Source organism: Mixophyes fleayi, chromosome 8 (genome assembly GCF_038048845.1).
Source record: "Mixophyes fleayi isolate aMixFle1 chromosome 8, aMixFle1.hap1, whole genome shotgun sequence".
Taxonomy (NCBI): domain Eukaryota; kingdom Metazoa; phylum Chordata; class Amphibia; order Anura; family Limnodynastidae; genus Mixophyes; species Mixophyes fleayi.
The window spans coordinates 141935703-141957841 of record NC_134409.1 but is presented as its reverse complement, the minus strand read 5'-3'; the positions used below and the strand labels follow the sequence as shown (position 1 = coordinate 141957841).

Below are 22139 nucleotides of genomic sequence, written 5' to 3'. Positions count from 1 at the left end.
GATTGACATAGTAAATCTAATCTATATTACACAGACTGATAGTCTTCATTGTTTGTTTGTCTTTATATTATTTTATTATAGGCTTCACAGCCCTAAACCCTATCCCTGCTTGTATCTTTACATTATCCTAGATTGTAGTATCTTTGTCTTACTAGCACTGCCGACAAACCCATGGACTTACTAGTACACATCAAGGCATCTTTACTTTACTAGCAATGATAGTTGGTTGGTTTCAGAGGCCTTGTTTTACTAACATTTAAGGCTGACCTATAGATTGTGCAGTATTTATGGCTGACCTATGGATTGAGGAGTATTAAGGCTGACCTATTAGTTGAGGAGTATTAAGGCTGACCTATGGACTGAGGAATATTTAAGGCTGACCTATTGATTGAGGAGTATTAAGGCTGCCTATTGGATGAGAAGTATTAAGGTTGACCTATGGACTGAGGAATATTTAAGGCTGACCTATGAATTGAGGAGTATTAGGGCTGACCTATGGATTGAGGAGTATTTAAGGCTGAACTATTGGATGAGAAGTATTAAGGTTGACCTATGGACTGAGGAATATTTAAGGCTGACCTATTGGTTGAGGAGAATTAAGGCTGACCTATGGATGGAGGAGTATTTAAGGTTGACCTATTGGTTGAAGAGTATTTAAGGCTGACCTATGGATTGAGGAGTATTTCAGGCTGACCTATTGGTTGAGGAGTATTAAGGCTGACCTATGGATTGAGGAGTATTAAGGCTGACCTATGGATTGAGGAGTATTTCAGGCTGACCTATGGACTGAGGAGTATTAAGGCTGACCTATGGATTGAGGAGTATTTCAGGCTGACCTATGGACTGAGGAGTATTAAGGCTGACCTATGGATGGAGGAGTATTTAAGGTTGACCTATTGGTTGAAGAGTATTTAAGGCTGACCTATGGATTGAGGAGTATTAAGGCTGACCTATGGATTGAGGAGTATTTCAGGCTGACCTATGGACTGAGGAGTATTAAGGCTGACCTATGGATTGAGGAGTATTTAAGCTGATTTATAGATTGAGCAGGATTACCGGCTGACCTATGGATTGAGCAGTATTTTCAGGTGACCTATGCATTTGAGAATTTGCCTTACTAGCTTAAATAGCTAACCTTTGCTTTTTTGGGATTGTCTTCTTTGCATCGATGACTTTCCTATAAATTGAGGCCAATGTATTTAGGGATCTTATGGCTGAGCTCTAGAGCTCTGGATTGAAGATCATTTGTCTTACTTACTGGTACAGATGGCTGAACAGTGGGTGGCAGAGTCTGTTGTGGTTTCGCTGTTTGTTGTGACGGCTGTTGCTGCTGCTGCTGTGGCTGCTGTGTCCGTAAAGTTGTCTGACCTTGAGGTCCTGGCTGCTGTGGCCGTGAAGACAACTGACCTTGGCTCCCCGATAACTGAGGCTGCTGCTGTTGTTGTTGCTGCTGCTGCTGTTGTTGTTGCTGCACCTGTGTCCTCGCAGGTTGAGTCGATCCCTGTGGATGCTGAGATTGTTGATGAGTAGCTTGGTGTACAGGTGGTTGATGAGATGCTTGATGAGACACGGGTTGATGAGAAGATTGTAGTGAAGGTTCAACAGGCTGTTGCTGTTGTCTGGAACTTTGCTGCTGAGGTGGCTGTTGTCTAGTTTGCTGCAGTTGACTTGATTGGGACTGTCTTGTTTGTTGTGGCCCTTGGTGATGAGACTGAGATTCAGGTTTCTGCTGTTGTGATACTTGTGATTGCCTTTGGGATTTCTGTGCTTCTGAAGTATGGTGGTAACTGGATGATTGCCTTGATTGCTGTGAGTAGTCAGAGGAATTTGATGGATAGCCAGATTGTGACCTTGAATCTGATTGTTGTGTCTTCTTCAAAGACGATGATGGCTGGGAGTGTGGACGTGATTCATGTCGCCCTTGATCTCTTGGGTGCTGTTTAGATGATCGTCTTGACTGTTCCTCCAGGTGACGAGAAGAAGAATGTCTTCCAGAATCTCCATGATGTCTGTGCTCTTTGGAAGATGAATGGCGAGGCTGAGAATAGTCATCATGTTGCCACATATCATCATCGGGAGGCTCATCATAATCATGATATGTATGTTTAACCGGTATTTTTTTCTGTGATGAAGAGTGGCTGCTATAATATCTTGAGCGATCGGAACGAACTTCTCTTGGTTTATCAAACCAATCCGTTTCCTCCTGACCCAAATGATAGGCTTTGGAAACCAAAAACAAACCATGGTCAGCTTTTGTGACCAATGACGAGAGTGGATTAAACTGAAGCCATGCAACAAACTTACAGGAAGCAGTTTATGACATGCAAGAGTGGTCAAAGATACACCAAGGGACCATAACTTGACTTTCACAAAATAAAGTATTGGGAGTGCACCATGTTGCAACACACATAAAACAAAACCACCAATGAAACTGCTGACACATAAATAAGAGATGTAAAGATGATGAAAAAGGCACATCATGCAAACTCAGGAAAAGGCATATAGTTCTATGAATTGCATGAGACAATAAATATGAGGTAATCATCTCCGGCATGCTGAGACATCACCATTTATAGGCTTTACCTTCACTGTCTGACACAACACAATGTGAATCATCCACTCCATAACTTTCTTCCTGTTTGTATGTATGGTTTCTTGGCACTTCTTTAGAATGTTCTTGCACGTCAGGCAGTGAGTGGCTGGAACAGAATGGAGGACAACTTTCCACGGTGGACTGAGGCATAGGGCCACCTGATGAACGAGAGATACCAACAGACTTTCCAAGTGGACTTACAGGACTTTCTTCTTCTGAAGGCTGTGTTCGCATTGGAGCTCTTCCCCGGCTCTGGCTCATGGTAAGAGTGGAAGGTTTGGAACTTGTCTTATGATACCTGTCGGTAGTGTCCCGCTCATAAGACTTACTCCTACTGCTTCCTGAGTCACGACTTGATTTTTCCAAAGCACAACTGGATGCCGACCGTGAGCGGCTTCCGCTACCATAAACTCTATCATCATCTTCCACAATGTCTCTACTGGAGACCCCATAATATTTTTGCTGCTCATATACATTTTTCTTCAAGCCATAAGTAATCTCATCCTGAAGTTTCCTTGCTCTTGAGGAGACACTGCTACTGTTGCTGATTGATGTTGTCACTGGATAAGATGCAGCCAGGTCAGATTCCACATCTTTAGCTTCCTCAATTGGAGAAAACTTGGAAATTTTTTGTTCCATTCCTTGCTTTCGGTGCTTGTTGCGCTTGGAAGACACAACAGCTGGAGCCAGATTTTTGGAAGAATGTTTTTGCATCCCAACACTCGATCCATGTTTATCTAGTCGTGTAGAGTGTCTGGAATCATTATCTCCATAATAATAGGTGCCACTCGCAGAGTCACGCCCATTATTCTCATTGCCATGCTGATAGCTGTTCTTCCCCCTGTGATGATCATATACATCCTCTTCAGACTCCTCTTCGGCTCTGGAATAGCAGCAGGACTTGCTGGAATTGTCAGTTTCCATATGACCATTTTTCTCTTTGATGTGGCGCCCATTATTATTCTGTTGCAAAGGTTGAGGCGAAGGTTCTACTTTTTGGTATTCTGATGAAGGTGGATTTTCTTTAGTTAGTTCACTTATATCTTCAATCATGACATAGTTACGAGGAATGTTTTGTTCAAGATTTGTGTAAAGGGAATCTGATGAATAACTGTTTGTGGGACTCTCTGCTCCATTGCCTCTTTCTGCTTGTCTTACCTCTGCTTTCTTGTACTGATCAAAATTGCTGGCTACAGTTGTGTTACTGAAGGCAGTATCTGGAGTTGCTGAAGAAATAACCACTGTGGGATTTCCAATCACTTCATAATTTGTAGGGACGTTGTGCTCTAGATCAGCCAGTGATGTCTGCCTAGGTTTCTGCTGAGTGGTGTGAATGTCAACTTGTGGCTGAAAGCCCGAGTTTAAAGTAGTTTGCAATGAAGTCTGGTTTGCATAGGTGGTTTGAGCTTGATAAGAGTTTGGTGGTCGGAAACCTGTATGATTTTGCAAGCCTAAATCTGATTGATAACCTGCTGCTGGGGCAATGTTGTGAGTCTGATACGAACTTTGTGCAGGGTAATTGGGTAACTGGGTTTGGAAGCTGTTTTGAGATGGTCCATTGCTAGACACAGTATATTGGGGTTGCTGAAATCTGGTCTGTTGCAGAGGGGCAGAGACTGGGGCAATTGTTTGGCCTGTAGTGTATTGATAAGTGTTAGATGTGTAAGAGGAAGTTGATGTTTGAAATGGATGTGTATTCTGAAAATCGGAATAATGAGGGGTGGGGCCGCTCCTGTTTAATAGGCTGTTGCTATCATAGCCAGAGATTCGAATGTTGTTGAGCTCACTATCTGACATATAATCCCTGTTCTCACCCAAACATCTAAGGTAGGAGAAATCTCTTCTACCCCCTCTGTCTTTAACCAAAGACTCTTTTCTCTGAGTGATACCAAGTTCTAAATACTTCAGCTTGGCATCGATCTCTTTTTCTTCCTCCTCCAACTCAGCTTGTTGCTTGCGAAGTTTGGTGGATTCTTGCTCTACAATCTTCAGATCATGGTCAATGGTTTTTAGAAAACCAACTTTTGGCAGCTGAACAGCTTGACCTCCTGTCATCTTCTGCGTGAGATTCGGCATGTACATTTGTGAATGAGCCTGACTTGTGGTCAGTGGAAGATGACCTTCATCTGGAGGAGGGCTAGGCAGAGTTCGCTTCACTTTGCGTGTCAAAGTATTTGGCTGGAAAGCTGAAATCTACAACGAATAAAATAGATGTGTAGACTGCCCAACATTATAACATAAAACAAAAAGCTGAATAATATACACACATGCACAAAGAAATATAACACTGCCCTCATAAAAATAATAATACAAATGTATAAAAATCAAGAGTACACTGTTGAAAGGCAAACTTAAATTATTAAGAATTCTAATCAACGAAAAGAGAAATAATACACTTTGCATTTCTCGGTGAAAATATAAAGTATATGTATAATAGAAAAGCAACGGAAATGATGTACCCCAGGCAGTAGATTGACTAACGTGAATTATATTGATAGAAGGTAGAAATACCTGGCTATAATACATAGCTTTAGCCACCTCAATATCATAAGAAATGAGGAAGGGTCACAGTGTGATTCAATGACCCAAATAATGTTTCTTTTCAGTCAGTATTTACTTTGCATGATGTTCCAGTATTTGGCCCCCAGTAAATGGTCTTACTTGCTCTTCTTCGTGCATTTACAAACACACCTGTGTTAAGCTGAGCACCAGACGGTAAAATTAGGAGGAGTAAGATCCTTGCGGTACATAAGCTCCGAGCTCTGGCTATTCCTAGGTCTAAATACTAGTATTTACAGTGTGTGTGCAGATGATAACATATATGTATATTTATTATGCTAGTTCAGATGGAAACAACCATATAAGTAGAAACAAATTGCAAACGCTGTCTGCTAAAACAAACGATAATATTCAGTGGAGCCATTTTGTTACATTTATTAATTGTAATATCAACACTTTTAGGAAAAAATATTCTCAGTTATTATTCTAGAACTTTGCTTGGTATAATGTTATAAACAATTAAGACATCTGTTACTGAATACTTAGGAGTGCAATAAAATTTACATTATAAATATTCAGATGCAGCGTGTTTAATTTAAACAAACATCGCAAGAGAGAAAACATGTTGTGCTGTCTATAATTATATCCTCCCAGTAACATATATCACTGTGTATATGTGACTGTATCATGTAATATTATATCTACCCCAGTGGTGGTGGTGGAGGTATACAGGGTGTGTCATACCATCACTTCTCCTACTGCTACATTGTATCACTATCACATTCCAGTCACTTACATTATATATATATATATATATATATATATATATATATATATATATATATACAGTGGTGGAGGTGGGAGGTATACGGGGTATGTCATACCATCACTTCTCCTACTGCTACATTGTAACACTATGACACTCCACTTACATCTTATATATATATAAAGTGGTGGAAGTGGAGGTATACAGTGTATGTCATACCGTATTGTATACCTGGATCTGCAACACATGGACAGTTGGCAGCCATGGCAAAGTTACCAAAAAGTTGATTTAAGCATGACCGTAATACACCAGTCAGAATGTTAGAAATCCTAGCGAGCGAAATCTGAGTTGGGAGTTACACAGATGGGTTCTACAGACCGCCCCTCAGTTGTTTGAGAAGCCTGCGACAGCTATTGACCAGTATTACGCTGTCAAGAATATGACGCAGACAGCTGGGAAAGTCGTCAAGCCAGACTTCAAAAAACCAATACCAGAGGTGGGAGCAGACCACGGTGTTATGGACCCGACTGCCAAGGGAGTTGCTAGGCCGGACCTCAGGTCGAAACCAACACCAGAGGTTGGGACAGATAGCAAAGTGACCCCAGCAAAGTGTTTTAAGTGTGGTGAGCAGGGGCACTTCCAGAGACATTGTCCAAAATGTCCAGAACCGATTGATTGCTCAGTGGTTTGACTAGACCCCGGGTTTCCTGCTTGTTTCACCATGTCCTCGTCCACCAGGAATCCACTGCTGTGACAATCCTGATACGGCAAAAAGCGGTGCTAGCATTGGTGGTTTCAGGTAGTGAAATCACCTTGGTATCCGGCAATGTGGTTCCAGAATGCCTGTTGTCCCGGCTACCGTCAGTGAAAGTCCTGTGCATTCACGGGGTCACCGAGGAAAATGACTGTGTCAATCTTCCCATTACTGTAAAGGGACGAACAGTGCAAGTGGTAGCAGCAATAGCCCCAAGGCTGCCATACCCCCTTATTCTGGGTCGAGACTTTCCCGTTTAGGGAAATTATAGCCGGCCGGATCGGTCAGGACATGCCAGCTACTGAGTCACTGGCCGGACTTCCAACCCTACTTGATTCTGTCTTTCTTACCACGGAACTGGAAATAGAGGCCGAGAAGCTGCAATACCCCGAGCCTGAATACCAGGCTTTGGCTGCAACTAGGCTGCGGTCACGTTCCAGAACACGGCAGAGAAATGTCTTAGCTGGAGAAAGTCAGGAGGGAACAGAAGCCCTGCCAGGCGGTGAAGATTGGTCCCCAATATCCAGGACTGTGTCACACCAGTACTTTGCAAGAGACCAACTTAATGATAGTGCTTTGAAAAATGCCTATAAATATGTGGTGGAAGTGTGGAAGGCTGAGAGACCAGCCAGGGGAGAACCTTATTTTATAATAAGAGGGGAACTGTTATATAGGGTAGCAGTGGTACAGGAGAAAATAGTTAATCAACTCTTGGTGCAACAGCTACATGTTCATTTGGTAGCAACAACAGCCCATACACACCTTTTAGGGGGCATCTGGGAGAGGAGAAGACTCTAAATCGAGTACTCCTGAAGTTTTACTGGCCGGGAATCCATATGGCAGTCAAGAGATACTGTCAAGCCTGCCCAGTGTGCCAGCAAACGGTTCCTAAACCAGACTATTGAGCTCCCCTAGTACCTCTTCTTATAATTCCAGTTCCATTTCAGCGAATTGCTATGAACTTGGTGGGTCCATTGGAGAAGTCGGCCCGAGGGCATCAATATGTATTAGTCCTTGATTATGCTACACGATACCCTGAGACAATTTAGCTAAGGAATATTAAATCAAGCACTGTTGCTAAAGAGCTACTGTTAATGTGCACTCGACTGGGAATCCCGAAAGAGATCATAACGGATTAGGGAACCCCCTTCATGTCAGGTTTAATGAAGGAGTTATGCAAATTGCTAGGGGTACAAAGACTGCAGACCCTGGTTTATCATCTGCAAACCGACGGGTTGGTTGAGCGGTTTAATAGGACCCTGAAGCAAATGATCAGACAAGCTGTGGCTCAGGATAAAAGTGATTGGGACACTATGTTATGTTTGCGATAAGTGAGGTGCCTTAGGCATCACCGGGGTTTAGTCCCTTTGAGATTCTGTTTGGGAGACAACCCCACAGAGTTATAGCCATCCTCAAAGAAGGGTGGGAACAGCAGGGTCCCAAAGAACCAAATATTGTACAGTTTGTGGCCTAATTATACGATTGACTACAACAGATCGGCCCGTTGGTAAAACAACATCTGACGGAAGCACAGGGGTTACGATACCCGAGCCACCCTATGCACCATGAACCCAGGCGTCAAAGGTGCTCGTTCTAGTACCAACTCAGAAAAGCAAGTTGTATACACATTGGCAAGGCCCTTATGAGGTAACAGATCATATAGGGCAAGTAAATTACCAAGTGCGGCAGCTAGGTAGATGGCGAAAAGAGCAAGTCTTTTATGTTAACTTATTAAAGCCGTGGGTGGAGAGAACCACGACATTAACTTTGTCAGCAGTAAAAACTGAGGACTGCATAGTCCCCTTGGAGCCTTCTCTGACACCGACTTAGAGACGATAAGCTTTGGAAATGGTAGCTCAGAATACAGACGCTTTTTTGGCTATTCCCGGGCATACCAAAATAATTGAAAATGACATTGTCACCCCACCAGGCGTTATAGTTAACCAGCGGCTATATAGAATAACTGAGGCACGAAGGGCTGCAGTAAAGTGAGAGGTGTGGGACATGCTGTAACTCGGAGTAGTGGAGGAATCCACCAGCACATGGAATAACCCCATAGTCCTTGTGCCGAAGCCTTCGGGGCCATTCACTTCCGTAATGATTTTAGGAAGTTGAATAAGGTGTCTAGGTTTTACACATATTAAATGCTGTGGGTAGACAAGCTAGTGCAGAATCTGGCCAGTAGTCAATATCTGACCACCTTAGATTTGACAAAAGGGTACTGGCAGATACCACTCACTGCCTCGGCCAAACCCAAAACAGTCTTTTCAACACCTGAAGGGCTGTTTCAATATAAAGTGCTACCGCTTAGCCTGCATGGGGCGCCAGCCACGTTTCAGTGTCCAATGGACAAATTGTTGAAGCTTCACCGGGAATATGCCACCGATTACCTGGATGACATAGTCATCTACAGTCAGGACTGGAAGTCCCATCTTCCCAAGGTGGATGCAGTTTTGCAATCATAAAGGCGTCTTGGCCTTACAGCAAATCCCTTGAAGTGTGCGCTAGTCATGGCAGAGGCTAACTATCTGGGTTATGTGGTCGGTCGGGGGAAAGAAAAACCCCAGGTGGATAAGGTAGAGGCTGTGAGGAAGTGACCTAAACCAAAGAGAAAGTCACAACTACAGACTTTCCTAGGTTTGGTTGGGTACTACAGACGCTCTATCCAAAACTTCCCTACCCGAGCCAATCCACTGACTGAATTTCTTAAAAAGAATAACCCAATCAAATTAATTTGGTTTGAGTCTTTGGAAGCTGCTTAGGGAAGGATTGAAGGAAGCCTTGTGCACCGCACCGGTCCTACAAGCACCAAACTTTAGGGAGAGGTTCTTCCTCCAGACAGATGCTTCTGGGACAAGTCTGGAGGCAGTTTTGTACCAGAGACTGAAGGATGAGGAGAGACTGGTTCTTTTCCTCAGCGGGAAAAGAGGTATGCCACAGTAGAACAGGAGTGTTTGGCCATCAAGTGAGCGGTAGAGACACTCCGATACTATCTACTAGGTCAAGATTTCACCCTGGTTACCAACCACGTCCCATTACAGTGGATGCACACAAATATGGAGGTGAATGCTAGGGCCACACAGTGGTTCCTGACATTACAACTCTTTAGCTTTAATGTGGAACATATTCCTGGGGCTTCGCATAATAATGTTGATGCCCTGTCACGGAGAGATGCGCTCCCCAGGGTGGCCGATTCGTCTGATTGGGCGAAGCCAGAGAAGGGGGAGGTGGCAAAAAGGAAATTTTTGCCAGGAAAAGGTTCTGCTCCACCAAGTATGGCAAAGCTAAGGGGAAGGGTATGTGTAAAGTTAACCACAACAGTTCCTATCCAGCAGAGAAAGGTACAGTCAGGTTTAATGATCCCGCTGGTATAGCTCGATAGTTCCACCTCTGTATGTATATATATATATATATATATATATATATATATATACACATATACATAGTGGTGGAAGTGAAGGGTATGTCATACCACCACTTCTCCTACTGCCTTCTTCGTAACACTCTCACATTTCAATTACTTACATTATATATATTTATATATATATATACTGACAGGAGCACTTGGCAAGTGGTAAATTGCAGAGTTACATCTCCCATTCTTTCTGTATTGTATGCTCTAAATCCTCAGGGAAGTTGTCTTGTATGGGAAGGAGCTTCCCAAAGAGTGTATTCAACTTCAGAGAAAGCTGGTAAGGGTCCCTGGGGCTATGTATGGAGAAAGAGAAGGGTCAACTTGACTCTATACATAAGGCCCAAGTGGGGTATTCTGATCTCCCAGTATCACAGAAGACTAATCAGGAGTTGCACCTGCAAGGTGCTAACAGCTGCTAGGCAGTTTCCTCTGTCTCTCATTCTGGGGAGGAGGTTGGATGCTTCCTGAGAAGCACTGCAAACAGTGACCAGTAACTCTTTTATTTCACATGTGTGTGGGACACAAGTTCCCTCACTCGAGAGTGCTAGCTGTTGATAGTCAAACCAAAACAATTGACCGGTGTAATATGCTTGGCTGGGGTCTGTCTGAAGTGCAGCATCTACCGCAGAAGAAGGTCTGATTAGCTCACTATATATATATATATATATATATATATATATATATATATATATGTGTATATATATATATATATATATATATATATATATATATATATATATATATATATATATATGTATTGCTTTCACTGTAAAACTATCAAATTCCAGTCACTTACATTCCCATTACATTTTCAAAACCACCACTTCTAAATTTCCACGTTGACCACTGATCCACCCACTTGCATTCAGTACTGTACATATGTGAGCGTTTAATGCATCATGCTGTTTGTTTCCATTGAACTTTCTCCATCGTATTTATAATGATGTTATTGCTATTGTCATGTATTCTGTCTTAAAAATGTAACTAATTTAATTGCAAGTCAATGCCTAATGGGAAGCTGTGAATTATCAATTATCAAAAAGCAACAAAAAATGGTTTAAAGATAGCAGCTTACATAAATAAAACAACATACAATGTTATTGCACTATCGTTCTCTCTGTTAATGTTTGAGGTGTAAATATGTGAGTAAAAAATGTGCACACCATTAGAACATGCGTACGACATGAAAAACTACTTACAAGAAAAAAGAAGACAATGAAAAATAAAGCCCAGTAAATGAAAATGACAAGCCAGGAACAGAGACTGAAATAAGATGGGAAGGTACTTATCCAGTATGGGACCTTGTATTGTATATCGGAAGGGCACTATGCGGGATACTGTGGTATTACTCTTACCTGGCCACCTGGCAGTAACTGCTGTTGATACAGAGAGAACCTGTCCTTGGCAGACTCCTCAGAGGTAGGACTTAGAGGCTTGGGATCCGACAAAGATCTCTGCATGGTTTTGATTGGACGGGGTAAGATTTGCTGCCGTTGGGTAGTTTCAGCTGTAAAATGCTTTTGAGGGGTCACGTGGGCTTTGTTGAGTCTTTCACTTGAAGCAAATGTAGATTCCAGTAACCTGTGGGGTGAAAGTGGAGACACTGGAGAATAGAGGACCTGCGGAGATTTTGGGGGCTGTCGATTAACAAGCTGAGAAAGTGTGTCTGCTGGCAAGTGGGACTGATAACCAATTTCCAGGGGGTCAGGTTTCTTTTTCTCAAACTTTGCTGTTCCTTGCTGTCTAGATATATTCGCATCTAGAGGCCCTGAAGTTGCAATCTGTATGTTGGAGGAATAAGGTGTTATAGTTGTAGGGACACTAATTTGAGGGACCACAATTCCATGTGACTGAGTTTCTGGCTCAGTCTGACAGGCAAGACTTTCCCCTCGTTGTGTCTTCTCTGGAGCTGATATATATCTTACTATCTCTACCTTGGGATCTGGAGTTGTAATATGTATACATGGTGAGACTCTTTGAAGCTGGTCTGGCTCTGTTTGCACTGAGCAGTCACTAATTGTCTGGATAGCTATACTCGATGTTCCTTTTGAGTCATGCTTGCTGTCTGAGCTAGAGTCAGAATGACGAGAATATCTAGATCTTCGCCTGCGTACAGGTTGTTCCCATTCAGCGTTGTCTTCATCATCTGTCTGAACACTACAATCTGTGCTTCTTTTTGTTCTACGTCGTCGTGACATGTAAAACCTGTCTTCTCCATCCTCATCGTCAGTCTGCACACTGCTATCAGTTATTTTCTTAACAATGTATTGTTCATGGTTCTCCTCTGTATTATATGCATCCCTGAGACGTGGCATGGAATTCCTCTTCTTAATGGTTTTATTCACTTCCCATTGCTCATCAGTTTGAAGAGACATTTCGGAGGCAGAGTTAGTAAGTGGTCTCTGTGGTCCTGGGTAGCGAGGTTGCCCCTGAGCTTCTAATACAGTTGGAGCCATAGCAATAAATGGTGGGTTTATTGGTGGCCAGTATTGCCCACTTTGTGCAAGTGTTCTCTGCATTTCAATAGCAATTTCAGATACTGTCTGAGGTGGAAGCCTAGCTGGCTGCTCACAAGCAGGAGGAACAGTAGTTTTTTGTCTCTTCTGTTCCTCCAGTTGTTGTTGAAGCTGATGTTGCAGCTGTTGAATTTGTTCAAGTTGCAACCTTTGCTGAGCTAGCTGCTCCCGTTGCAAGGCAAATTGGGCTTGTCTCTCTTCCTGCTGTTGCTGCAGTACTTGATGCTTGATTGACTGCAACTCTTGGAGCTCTCTCTGGACCAACATTTGTTCCTTTTCTCTGTGGCGCTGTAATTCTAAGCGTTCTCTTTCTAGCTCTTCGTGTAAACGCATCTGTCTTAGTGCCTCTAATTCAACTCTCTCTCTTTCAATCTGAAGCAAGTGTTCTTGCTGTTTTCTCTGTCTTTCCTCTTCTTTCTCTTTCTCTTCCCTTTCTGCACCAACTTTATGGGCAATCACAGCTGACTGGTTTTCTGCTGTAGGTTTCTGACTTGACTGCTGCTGTGACTGACAGATGTCTTTGGAAGAAGTCTGTATCCCAGAGGATGCCACTGAGAGCTCATCGGGTGCTGCAGTGGCTGCTTCTGGTCGTACATTAGAGGCTACAACAGAGGTGGAAGCTACTGTTGAAATAGGGAGGGTTGATATTGTACTTGCACTAACTGTACATGTAGTTGTACTAGTTGAAAAAGTGCAGGAGGGTTTTCCCAAATAAACAGGGGCATCAAATGTGGATGCTGAAGTAGCAGGTGGCAATCTGCTCACCCCAGGATAACGATACATTGATTGTGTTCCCAGTGGCATCCTTGGAGCAACAAGTGGTACTCTAGTTAGGCTTGCTAAAGGTACAGCTGTGACATTTCCTTGGCCATATGGTCTATACAAACCTCTGATCATTGGTCTCAATACAGAAGCTGGTTGTGTAGTGATTGGGAGTGTAGAGGCTATCGGTGTATTGATGGTTGAGTAAATCATGCCATCGGCAGCTCTTACAGTAGATGCAGATGGGTACATCTGCCTAATAGCCCCAGACCGTGAACCTGGGATATTATACTGTCCTAAGCTTCCAAAGTTTTGACGAGTTTCTGAGAAATGGGGACCGTATAATATGTTTTGCCTATTGGGTGCCATTCCCTGCTGACCAGGTAGCATATTTGCTACAGGCCCTGTACCCATTGAACTAGACCCATACTGCAATAGATCTGAGCTGTTTGAATGTCTACCCCCATATTGGTCCATAGAATTCAAGGCTGCACACATTCTGCTGATTTCTCGAGCTGTTGTTGCACTGTATTGAGCAAGATTTGACTCTTGAAAGTTAGACAGATCTCTAGAATATCGGTAGTCAGAGTATATATTGGACATTGAATTGTACCGTCTCATGGGTAGTGAGCTGTTAAAGAAATCAGTAGGTTGGCGTAGGTCTGTAAATGAACCATACTGTAATCCATGACCTAAGTAGTTTCCATCAGTGAAGTTCATGCTATAAGAGCTTTTCATTGTTGTTAGATCCATTGCACCCTCTCCTCCAGGAGCTTGGTAGGGTTGATACAAACCAATATCAGATAAATTAGTTTCTGACATGGATGAATGAAGCCTTCCTGTAGGACCATAAGGATAGAACCTTTGTTCTTCATACAAATTCTGAGCAGGAGCACTAGGTGGGGGTGGAGGTGGTGCAATGGGTTTTGATTCTCTATATTGATAGTTGTCTGAGGGCTCCTGTTCTCTCTGCCCATAGTATTGTGCTCCAGGCCTCACAGATTGACCTGTTTCCCCAGTACATGGTTCTGGTATTTTAGAAGAATTATATGCACCTGCACAACTGCCGCCAAAAGGAAACTTGTAGACCACATCACAGCATACTACCTGGCTTTCAGGTTTTATTCCTGTGAGATCTAAAGCATTTGGTGCCTGTTCTTCTTTTATAAGTTTTGTAACTGTGCCAGGTGCCATCGCATCCAACTGTACCATCATTGTGTGAGGCTGGTTGCCACCCATATTAGAAGGAGCATGTTGAGCTTTAGGCTCAGGAACCCCCTTATAGGCTTCTGTAAAACCCATGCCCTGGTCCTGTTGGAATTGTCTGGGCATGGCACTAATGTTTGCAATTTGTTGTGTATTAGTAGGTTGAGAAACTATATCTCTTTTAACCATAGATGTTACCTGACTAGGAAGGTTATATCTTGCAAATAGGTCTTTCTGCATACCAATTTCTTCTTGTTTGCCAACAGAAGTACCTGAACCACTTCCTCTCAATATACTGGATTGGGATGTTTGTTCCATGTGTCTGACTTGTGTTAAGCACATTGCATTTCCTGTTCCTTGACCAAAGTCTACCCTGTTTTGAAAAGGATCACCATACACCATAGGTTGTTTTGGTTGTGTTACAATCATGGAAGATGCAACAGTTATGCTAACAGTTGTGGCTGTGCCAATAACAGCATGAGGTTGTTCTTGGGCATTCAGATTTACAATTAAAGGCTGCACAGCAGTAGACTGACGTGTTGGAGATTGGTCCATTGTAAGGGAAAATCGCCTGGTATCAGTGGCTAAAGATGTAAGATCCATGCCTTGGTCAGTCATAATGACAGGAGCGGCTTTTATTGCAGTTCTTAAGTCAACAGCACTGCTGCTAGGTTTGGGACCAGGCTCCACCCTAGATGTTCCAGGTATAGAAGATATTCTACATAGTGATATATTCTCAGCTGGCAAGGAACCCCAATTATAAGTATTGCAAGAACCATCTACAACTGCAGTAGATTGTCCTTTAGAAGAAACCATATGCAGTCCTGAAGCAGGAGCCCTTTCTATAATTGTATGTGTCTTAGTGTAATTGGGCTGCATTTGTTCTTGCTGAGATTGTGAATTACTAACTGGTGTCTGACTGTAACTATGAAGGGTTTGCTGACGGTTTAATCTAGTAGGGGATGTGACTGGTGAGGTAGAGGAACTGACACTTTTAGACTTTGTAAGGCTAGATGAATCTGATGCTAGTGTAATAACCATGAATGGAGCTTCTTGAGAAGATTGTTGCCTAGATAGACGAGGTGACCTAGTACGGTCGGGTGTCTGTGTGCCTTGAGCTATCATAGGTGAAGATAGACCAGCAGAGGCCACAGAGCTATCAGGCCTTTGGATGTTCTGAGTCTGGGATGAAAATTCTGCAGTATTTTTGCTTCCAGTGGACATATTAATTCTTGGAGACGAATGAGTTGGACTTTGTGTAGGTGAGGTGGGAGAAAGAGGGGGACTGGTACTCTTAAAAAAAGAAATAACTTTAGATGTCAATGATACACTTGACCCCATACTCTGTGTTTTATCTCTCAATGATGCATTTATATCTGTCACCATTCTGTTTCTATATTGTTCTTCATTTGACATATAGTCAGAAGTTCCTCTGGGCGGCCCGTAGCTTCTGTGAGCAGGAAGAGCAGATGTTCCTTCAGTGTTTGCGTTAGAGGTGGACGATGTAGATGTGGTAGCAGTAGATACTTTTCCATACTGATAAGTAGATGTTGCCGTTTTGGAACTGGGAACTGTAGATGAACTATGGAGTTTTGTCTGATTTATTCCATCTTTAGAAAAGTGCTGAGTGACACGCACATCTGGTATGACTCTGCTTTCTGAAGACGCAAATGACACAGGCGCAGACAATTGTGTTGGGCTTGTTCCGGGAGTCAACGGACCACTTATTTGTTTCATCATCTCATTGTATGCATTCTCTGCATTCAAAAATTGTTTATCAGCGTGCCCATCTGTCTTCTTATCTTCTTGTAAAGATAAGTCAATTGATGATGATTGATGCATTCTTGAGATATTCTGAGATGTTTGCAAAATTTCATCATAAACTGTTCCAGGTGTTGACAACTCCATCTGGTACTCATTCTGAGAAGTGCTAATTCTGCTATTGTCATAACCATAATCATCAATATATTGATATTCAAAGTTATTTTGACGATCTACATACCCAACCTGCTGGTAATTATCACCATAGATCAGGTTTTGCTGCGATTGCTGCTGTTTCTGAAACATTTCAGCTTTTCGCATCATTTCCTCATAAACTTCTTCAGCACTTTTCAAAGGTTTGTTACTGGCGTTAGTGGATGTCTTTTCTGTTGGAGAATACAAAGACATAAAAGTTGGCAAATTGTATTCACTCCCTGACTTGTATAATTTAGAAGCAATTATCTCAAATCCTTCTGCTTCTGAATCAATAGAAGGTGAATATTCAGAACAAGAAGACCTATGTAGTTCCTCCATCTCTGCAGCTTGCCTCATTTCTTCAGTGGGTGAAGCATCCTCAATAGGAGACAGGTTGCTGGGTGGCGTTTTCGATCGCTCTCTTCTTCTCTGTGCTCTTAGTTCTTCTTTGTCTCTTTTAGTTTTGCGTGCAGTGCTTCTAATTCGCTGCTGTTCCACTTCTCTCATTTTTTCCTGTTCTCTTAAAAGCTCCTCTTCCTCACGCAGTTCTTCCTCCTCTGAGGAATCCTCGATAGTAGGCAGCAAGGGACCATGTGAGCGATGGCGAGCCTTTCTCTGTTGTTTAACCTCCTCCAGTCTCTGTCTTCGACTAGGACTACTGTCACTATCTTCTTCAAGGGATGACATTGATGTAGGCGATGTTCCACTGGTGTAGCTTGGTGTTGTTGCTGGTAATGTGGAAGAGTACTCTCCTCTAGATCTTTCTTCTGGTGATCCAGTCAAACTTTCCATCTCTAACTCTGGTTCCCTATCTAAACTAATGTCTGTCTCGTGGTCAAGGTCCATGTCTCTATTGTAATTGTTTGTGCTATTTAACTCAATCGTCTTAAATCGTCTTAATCCTCCTTGCAATGCAGATACATCTTCTTCTTCCTCTGCTTCTATGTCTTTTCTGTTCTCATCATACATGTTATTTGAGTTATAAGCAAGGCACCTCTTTGAAGAGGAGGTACCTTTGGCTTTTTCAGAGTCTGTTTTGTGTCCATTTTTACTACTACTGTACTTTACGTGGTTGTACTGCTCATCTTCATCTTCAAGATTGTCTTCTTCTGCACTCATTTCCAAAAGCTGCCTCCTCATAAACTCTTCATCAGTGAAGTTCCCTTTTGGTTGCCTTGTCGGTAATGGTGAGAAACCTTCACTACTGTCTTCTACATAATCATGACGCAGTTTACTGCCAAAATCATCTGATGACTCAACACACTCTCTTTGATCCCGCTGATTTTCCCATTCCAAAGAGTCTTCATCTTCTTCTAGGATGTCTTCCAATTCCTCATCGGAGTCAAATGCTTCAGGAGTAATGGATAGTGATCTTGGTCTCTGCTTTTGTTTCTGATCTTCTCGTGAACCATGGAACATCTTCCCATTGTCACCTTGGGAAGAACCTTTTGATTCCAACAAAGGTCTAACAGAGCTTTCCAATATGGTTAGTTCTGATGGGCTTGGTGGGCTGCGCTGAGAGATGCCTGTTCCATTTAACTTCTCTTCCTCTTGTTGCACCAGACCTGCAATCTCACTTTGGGAGCTCGAAATTCCATCAGAAGAGTATCCTGTGTCACTGAGGCTTTGAGGGCTGCGGGACAAGTCATGGGAATAAGACTTGCCTATATCCTATGGAAAACCATAAACATGCTGTTAGCACAGTATATGTGTGTGGTAGGATTTAGTTCAACAATTATATTTTCTATGCTGCACATCTCATTTCTTAAGGAATTATGATAATAAAAATGTCCTATAACAAATAAAATAATATTTTTATAACAAAAGTAACAGAATGGGTTTTAGAGAATTAAAATCTATTCACATTATATGATTCTTAACGGTTACCCACACATTTGGGGGACATCCCCAGCAGAGTAGGCAAATGCAAAGCCTTTTTAGTCCTTAATTTTTACACCCTCTGAGGTCTTAGTGCTTGTACAATGCAGTTGCATCCCACAAAATAATACAAAACATTTGCACAGAGGGCAGTTAATCTGCAAATCGGTTATAGACTTGTGTAAGCGAAAGGTTGACTAATTTGCAGTTTGTGTAAAAATAAAACCTGTGCTTCTGTATTTTGTACAGTTCATAGAAACCCCAGAAACTGCTAAGACCTTATGTTTATAGGTGAAGCAACTGTACAGGTTATTTTCTCTTTGTTATTCAAATCATTTATTTTTCAAACTTATCAGAAAGACACATTTCATTAATTTACCTCTTGATCTTTTGTTCTTTGTATTTCTGATGACGTCTTTCCATTCCTTGTCCCAGTTTCTTTTTTACTGCCCAAACTTTTACCCTTTGGCACCATCTGCTTCAATATCTTTTGGGATTCTGCCGGAGCTTTGGGCTGTTTAATCTCCTCTAGGGGTTTTCTATCTTCATTCAGCATTTTGCCTTGTTCTGAACCCCTGAGATGGTTTGGTTGAGAACTTCTCTTCTCCTGTGTGGACTCTGATGGATGTCCTGCAATGACTCTTTGCTGCTGCTGACTACTTGCTGTCCCAGTCTGATGTTGGGGAGATGCTGTATATGCCGGTCCAGTTTTTGGGTGATGGGGTGATGACGTCTGGCTAGGAGCTGGCTGGTGCCTTGGTGAACCTGTTGACAACGCTCCTGGAAGATGCTTGGGAGAACCTGTTGGTGTAATTCCTGGTTGGTGCCGAGGTGAACCTTGCTTTGACGGTGGAGGTGGCGTATCGCCTAAACTTCCTTCTAATAGCCTCTGAGTTTGGCAGTTCAAACATAACCATTCGTTTTTCTGTAAAAAAAACATGAAATATTTGTCAGGAAAATAATCACAGTAACAGTTTCGGATAACAATGCCTAATCTACAAGTAAAAGACATGCCTCACATAGCACCCAGCTGCCCACAAACACATAGGGCCTGACTCATGTTCGGACGTACGTCCATTTGTATAGAGTATCTTGTGTGAAATAGCTCTGCGCAAGTTCAGGAACAGACCTTACACTAATGAACGCAACTGACACCACATTCTACACTTGAGGGGCGGAACAGGGGACTAAAGTAGGCCATGTACAATAAGGGTGCCGAGGGTGTGCTACAGGGCAGGTATAAGTTCCAACTGATAGTGATGACTGTCCCGGCATAGTATTTGAACAGTCCACATATGCGTGGCCACTAGCTAGCACAGAACATCAGACTAGAAAAACACATTCTATGCACAATACACATTGAAAATATCTTTACTGGTGTATTTAATGTAAAAAAAAATAAAATAAAGACAAATATTTCTATAAATGTTTATACTGTTAAGAGTTGTGATTTTTTTAAGTTACAATTTTTTTCATGCGCTCTGATGTGACCTCATATTGACAACTTCTTGTGCGTATAATGCACTCTGTTAGCATCCTGAACTGCGCACAAGTTCCTGCTCTTTATGAAAACAATATATGTATTATGCCCAGAAGTACCTACTGGGGCAAACTGTGCTCATATTGTCAGGACTGAGGCCCACACTCAGTTTGTCATCTGTCTGACTATACTCCGCTCGCAGCTTACTGCAGCCATGACCAGAATACACAAATAAATGTCTAATCAGATGTTAAGGTGTTAAGAGCAGCTGTTTTGGGAGACTGCACACTCCAAAAAACAGACCAATTAGCTGTTTTTGGAGGCTTCTGGGGTTACTCTTGGTAAGTTAGCTCTCAATTTGAAAACACATATATATGACCCAAATATATGGGATACTCACTATTTAGAGTGAGGACCACCCTATTAGCAAAAGCGCTGTGGAGAGGGGGGTGGTTTAACATACATATACACATGTGTGCAACTGAGACTTTTGCATTTTTATCTACAGTAGAAATGGCAGCTCCTTTGCTGGCTATAGCAGTGTGCTGGGGGATTTTCTCTGTGTTTGTTCCTTTCAGGATAACCCCACCCTTTAAAGCACCTGCTATGAGCCTATAAATTGATTGAGCAACTTCCACTTCTGTATCAATTAGCGGTAATTATAAGACAGAAATAAAATATAAAAAAAGAGATTGTTTATTAATAAACTAACCCAAGACTGCAGGTGCTGGCCCTGACTATGTTATACAGAGATCTTAGTGAGAGATATACAATATAGAGAGAATTCTAGAGACTAATGTACAATACAGAGAAAACATTCTAACGATCACTGTACAGTACAGAGAGCATTCTAGTGATCGCAATACAATATTCATACCTCCCAATCGTCCCGATTTTAAGCGGTACAGTCCAGATATGATGCTTCTGTCCTGCCATCCCAAAAGGGCAGGGCTGGCAAATTTTGGCCCAGCGGGCAAGACTCAACTCAGCAGCCTATTTTAAAGGAACAAAAATGCAGGTGGCCCAGGGACCATTGGGACAGCTTTGCCCCGAGTGGGATATTTGCGAGGTGTGTCTCATTCACTACTGCTCTGGAGGTGTTTGGATTGGAGAGGAGGAGAGTATGGGGCAGCCTTGTAATTTAAGTGCTAGCCATGCCCCCAGGGTGTGGCCACGCCCCTATTGTGATGAGGCCACACCCCCTGTCCAGATCTGGATACCCAAATGTCAGGAGGTATGTATTTGGTGACTGATATACCATAGAGAAACATTTAAAAAAAAAAAAAAGTAATAAAAAACATTGAACTACCCGCTAAAAAACACTGAAAACCAGAAAGTTTACTAACAAATTACAATGATGTAATTTTACAATAAACCACTTCAACGTATTGGACGTATTTCTATCAAGTCTCCGCTTTTCTTCGATCGTACGGAATATCTAATTCCCTGAAAGGACATAAGTGTGGTCTGTCTGTGCGTGTGACAGATACATATCACAGAGTTCGTGGATTGATAGATACATCCGTTGTCTCTCACGCTCCGTTCCTGCTCATTATTACTGATCTGTTACACAGATTTCCAGGCGGTACAGATGGGCGGGGTTTAGTCTTATGTGTTCTCAATCCTACTCCAACTGCGCCGCTCAGCAGAATGAAGTGATCGTCGTCCACCTATTTATATACTACAGATTCCACAAAATGTCAATTTACAGACACAGTGCGGAACGGAGAAGCAAAATCCAGATTTGAAGATGCCCATGAATCGTGTGATGGGATCACCTAGATCATATTACTGCAGCTAAAGTGCTAGTGTGACAGGATGGACCGCCTATGCCACCTTGTCTGTTGTTGCTGGGAACCGGCTGGGCTTACCTTGCCACCGTTCCCTTTCGTTACCCAAAAAGCGCCCTCTTGCCGCAGAAGGAGGGGCTTACAAAGGCTGCCACCACTGGACTCCTTCCCGGCATCCAGTAACGGGTTTCTTCTGGGTAAATGACGCTGCTAGCGTGTCTCGTTGCTGGTGTACCTGGGCTGGTCCTCCTGACCTCTTACTATGAATCCGGGTTGCTGTGAATGGATCCCCCCTGGCCTATCACATGGACCAGGGCTGGTGGGTAGCAGACAGAGCGGTGGTACTGGAAATGCTTGGGTTCAAACCTCTGAGACAGCCGGAGAACGGATTAAGTTTAGGGTCTAATCTGTAGATCACAGGAATACAACAATATTGAAGATGGTTCCAAGCAGGTCTTTGAAGCAAGATGGTTTATTTGCTCACACACACTGGTGGAAGATACCAGTGTGATCAGGTCAGATGA

At 42.6% G+C, this 22139-nt stretch overlaps 1 protein-coding gene and 1 long non-coding RNA gene across 3 annotated transcripts in view; both read right to left on the bottom strand.

Moving 5' to 3' along the window:
- The window catches only part of LOC142100226 (uncharacterized), a 401704-nt gene that overhangs the window by 185767 nt on the left and 193798 nt on the right, over nt 1–22139 (bottom strand). The window lies entirely within an intron of this gene.
- The window catches only part of BSN (bassoon presynaptic cytomatrix protein), a 200822-nt gene that overhangs the window by 22352 nt on the left and 156331 nt on the right, over nt 1–22139 (bottom strand). For both annotated transcript variants that reach the window (XR_012678640.1, XM_075183924.1), the window contains exons 4-7: nt 18725–19270; nt 11383–18138; nt 2584–4786; nt 1259–2220 (exon numbers count right to left, since the gene is read on the bottom strand). Coding sequence is in view for 1 of the 2 variants with exons in the window: in XM_075183924.1 (XP_075040025.1) it covers nt 1259–2220; nt 2584–4786; nt 11383–18138; nt 18725–19270 (10467 nt within the window). In the remaining variant the exon portion in view is untranslated. The remainder of the gene's footprint in view (nt 1–1258; nt 2221–2583; nt 4787–11382; nt 18139–18724; nt 19271–22139) is intronic.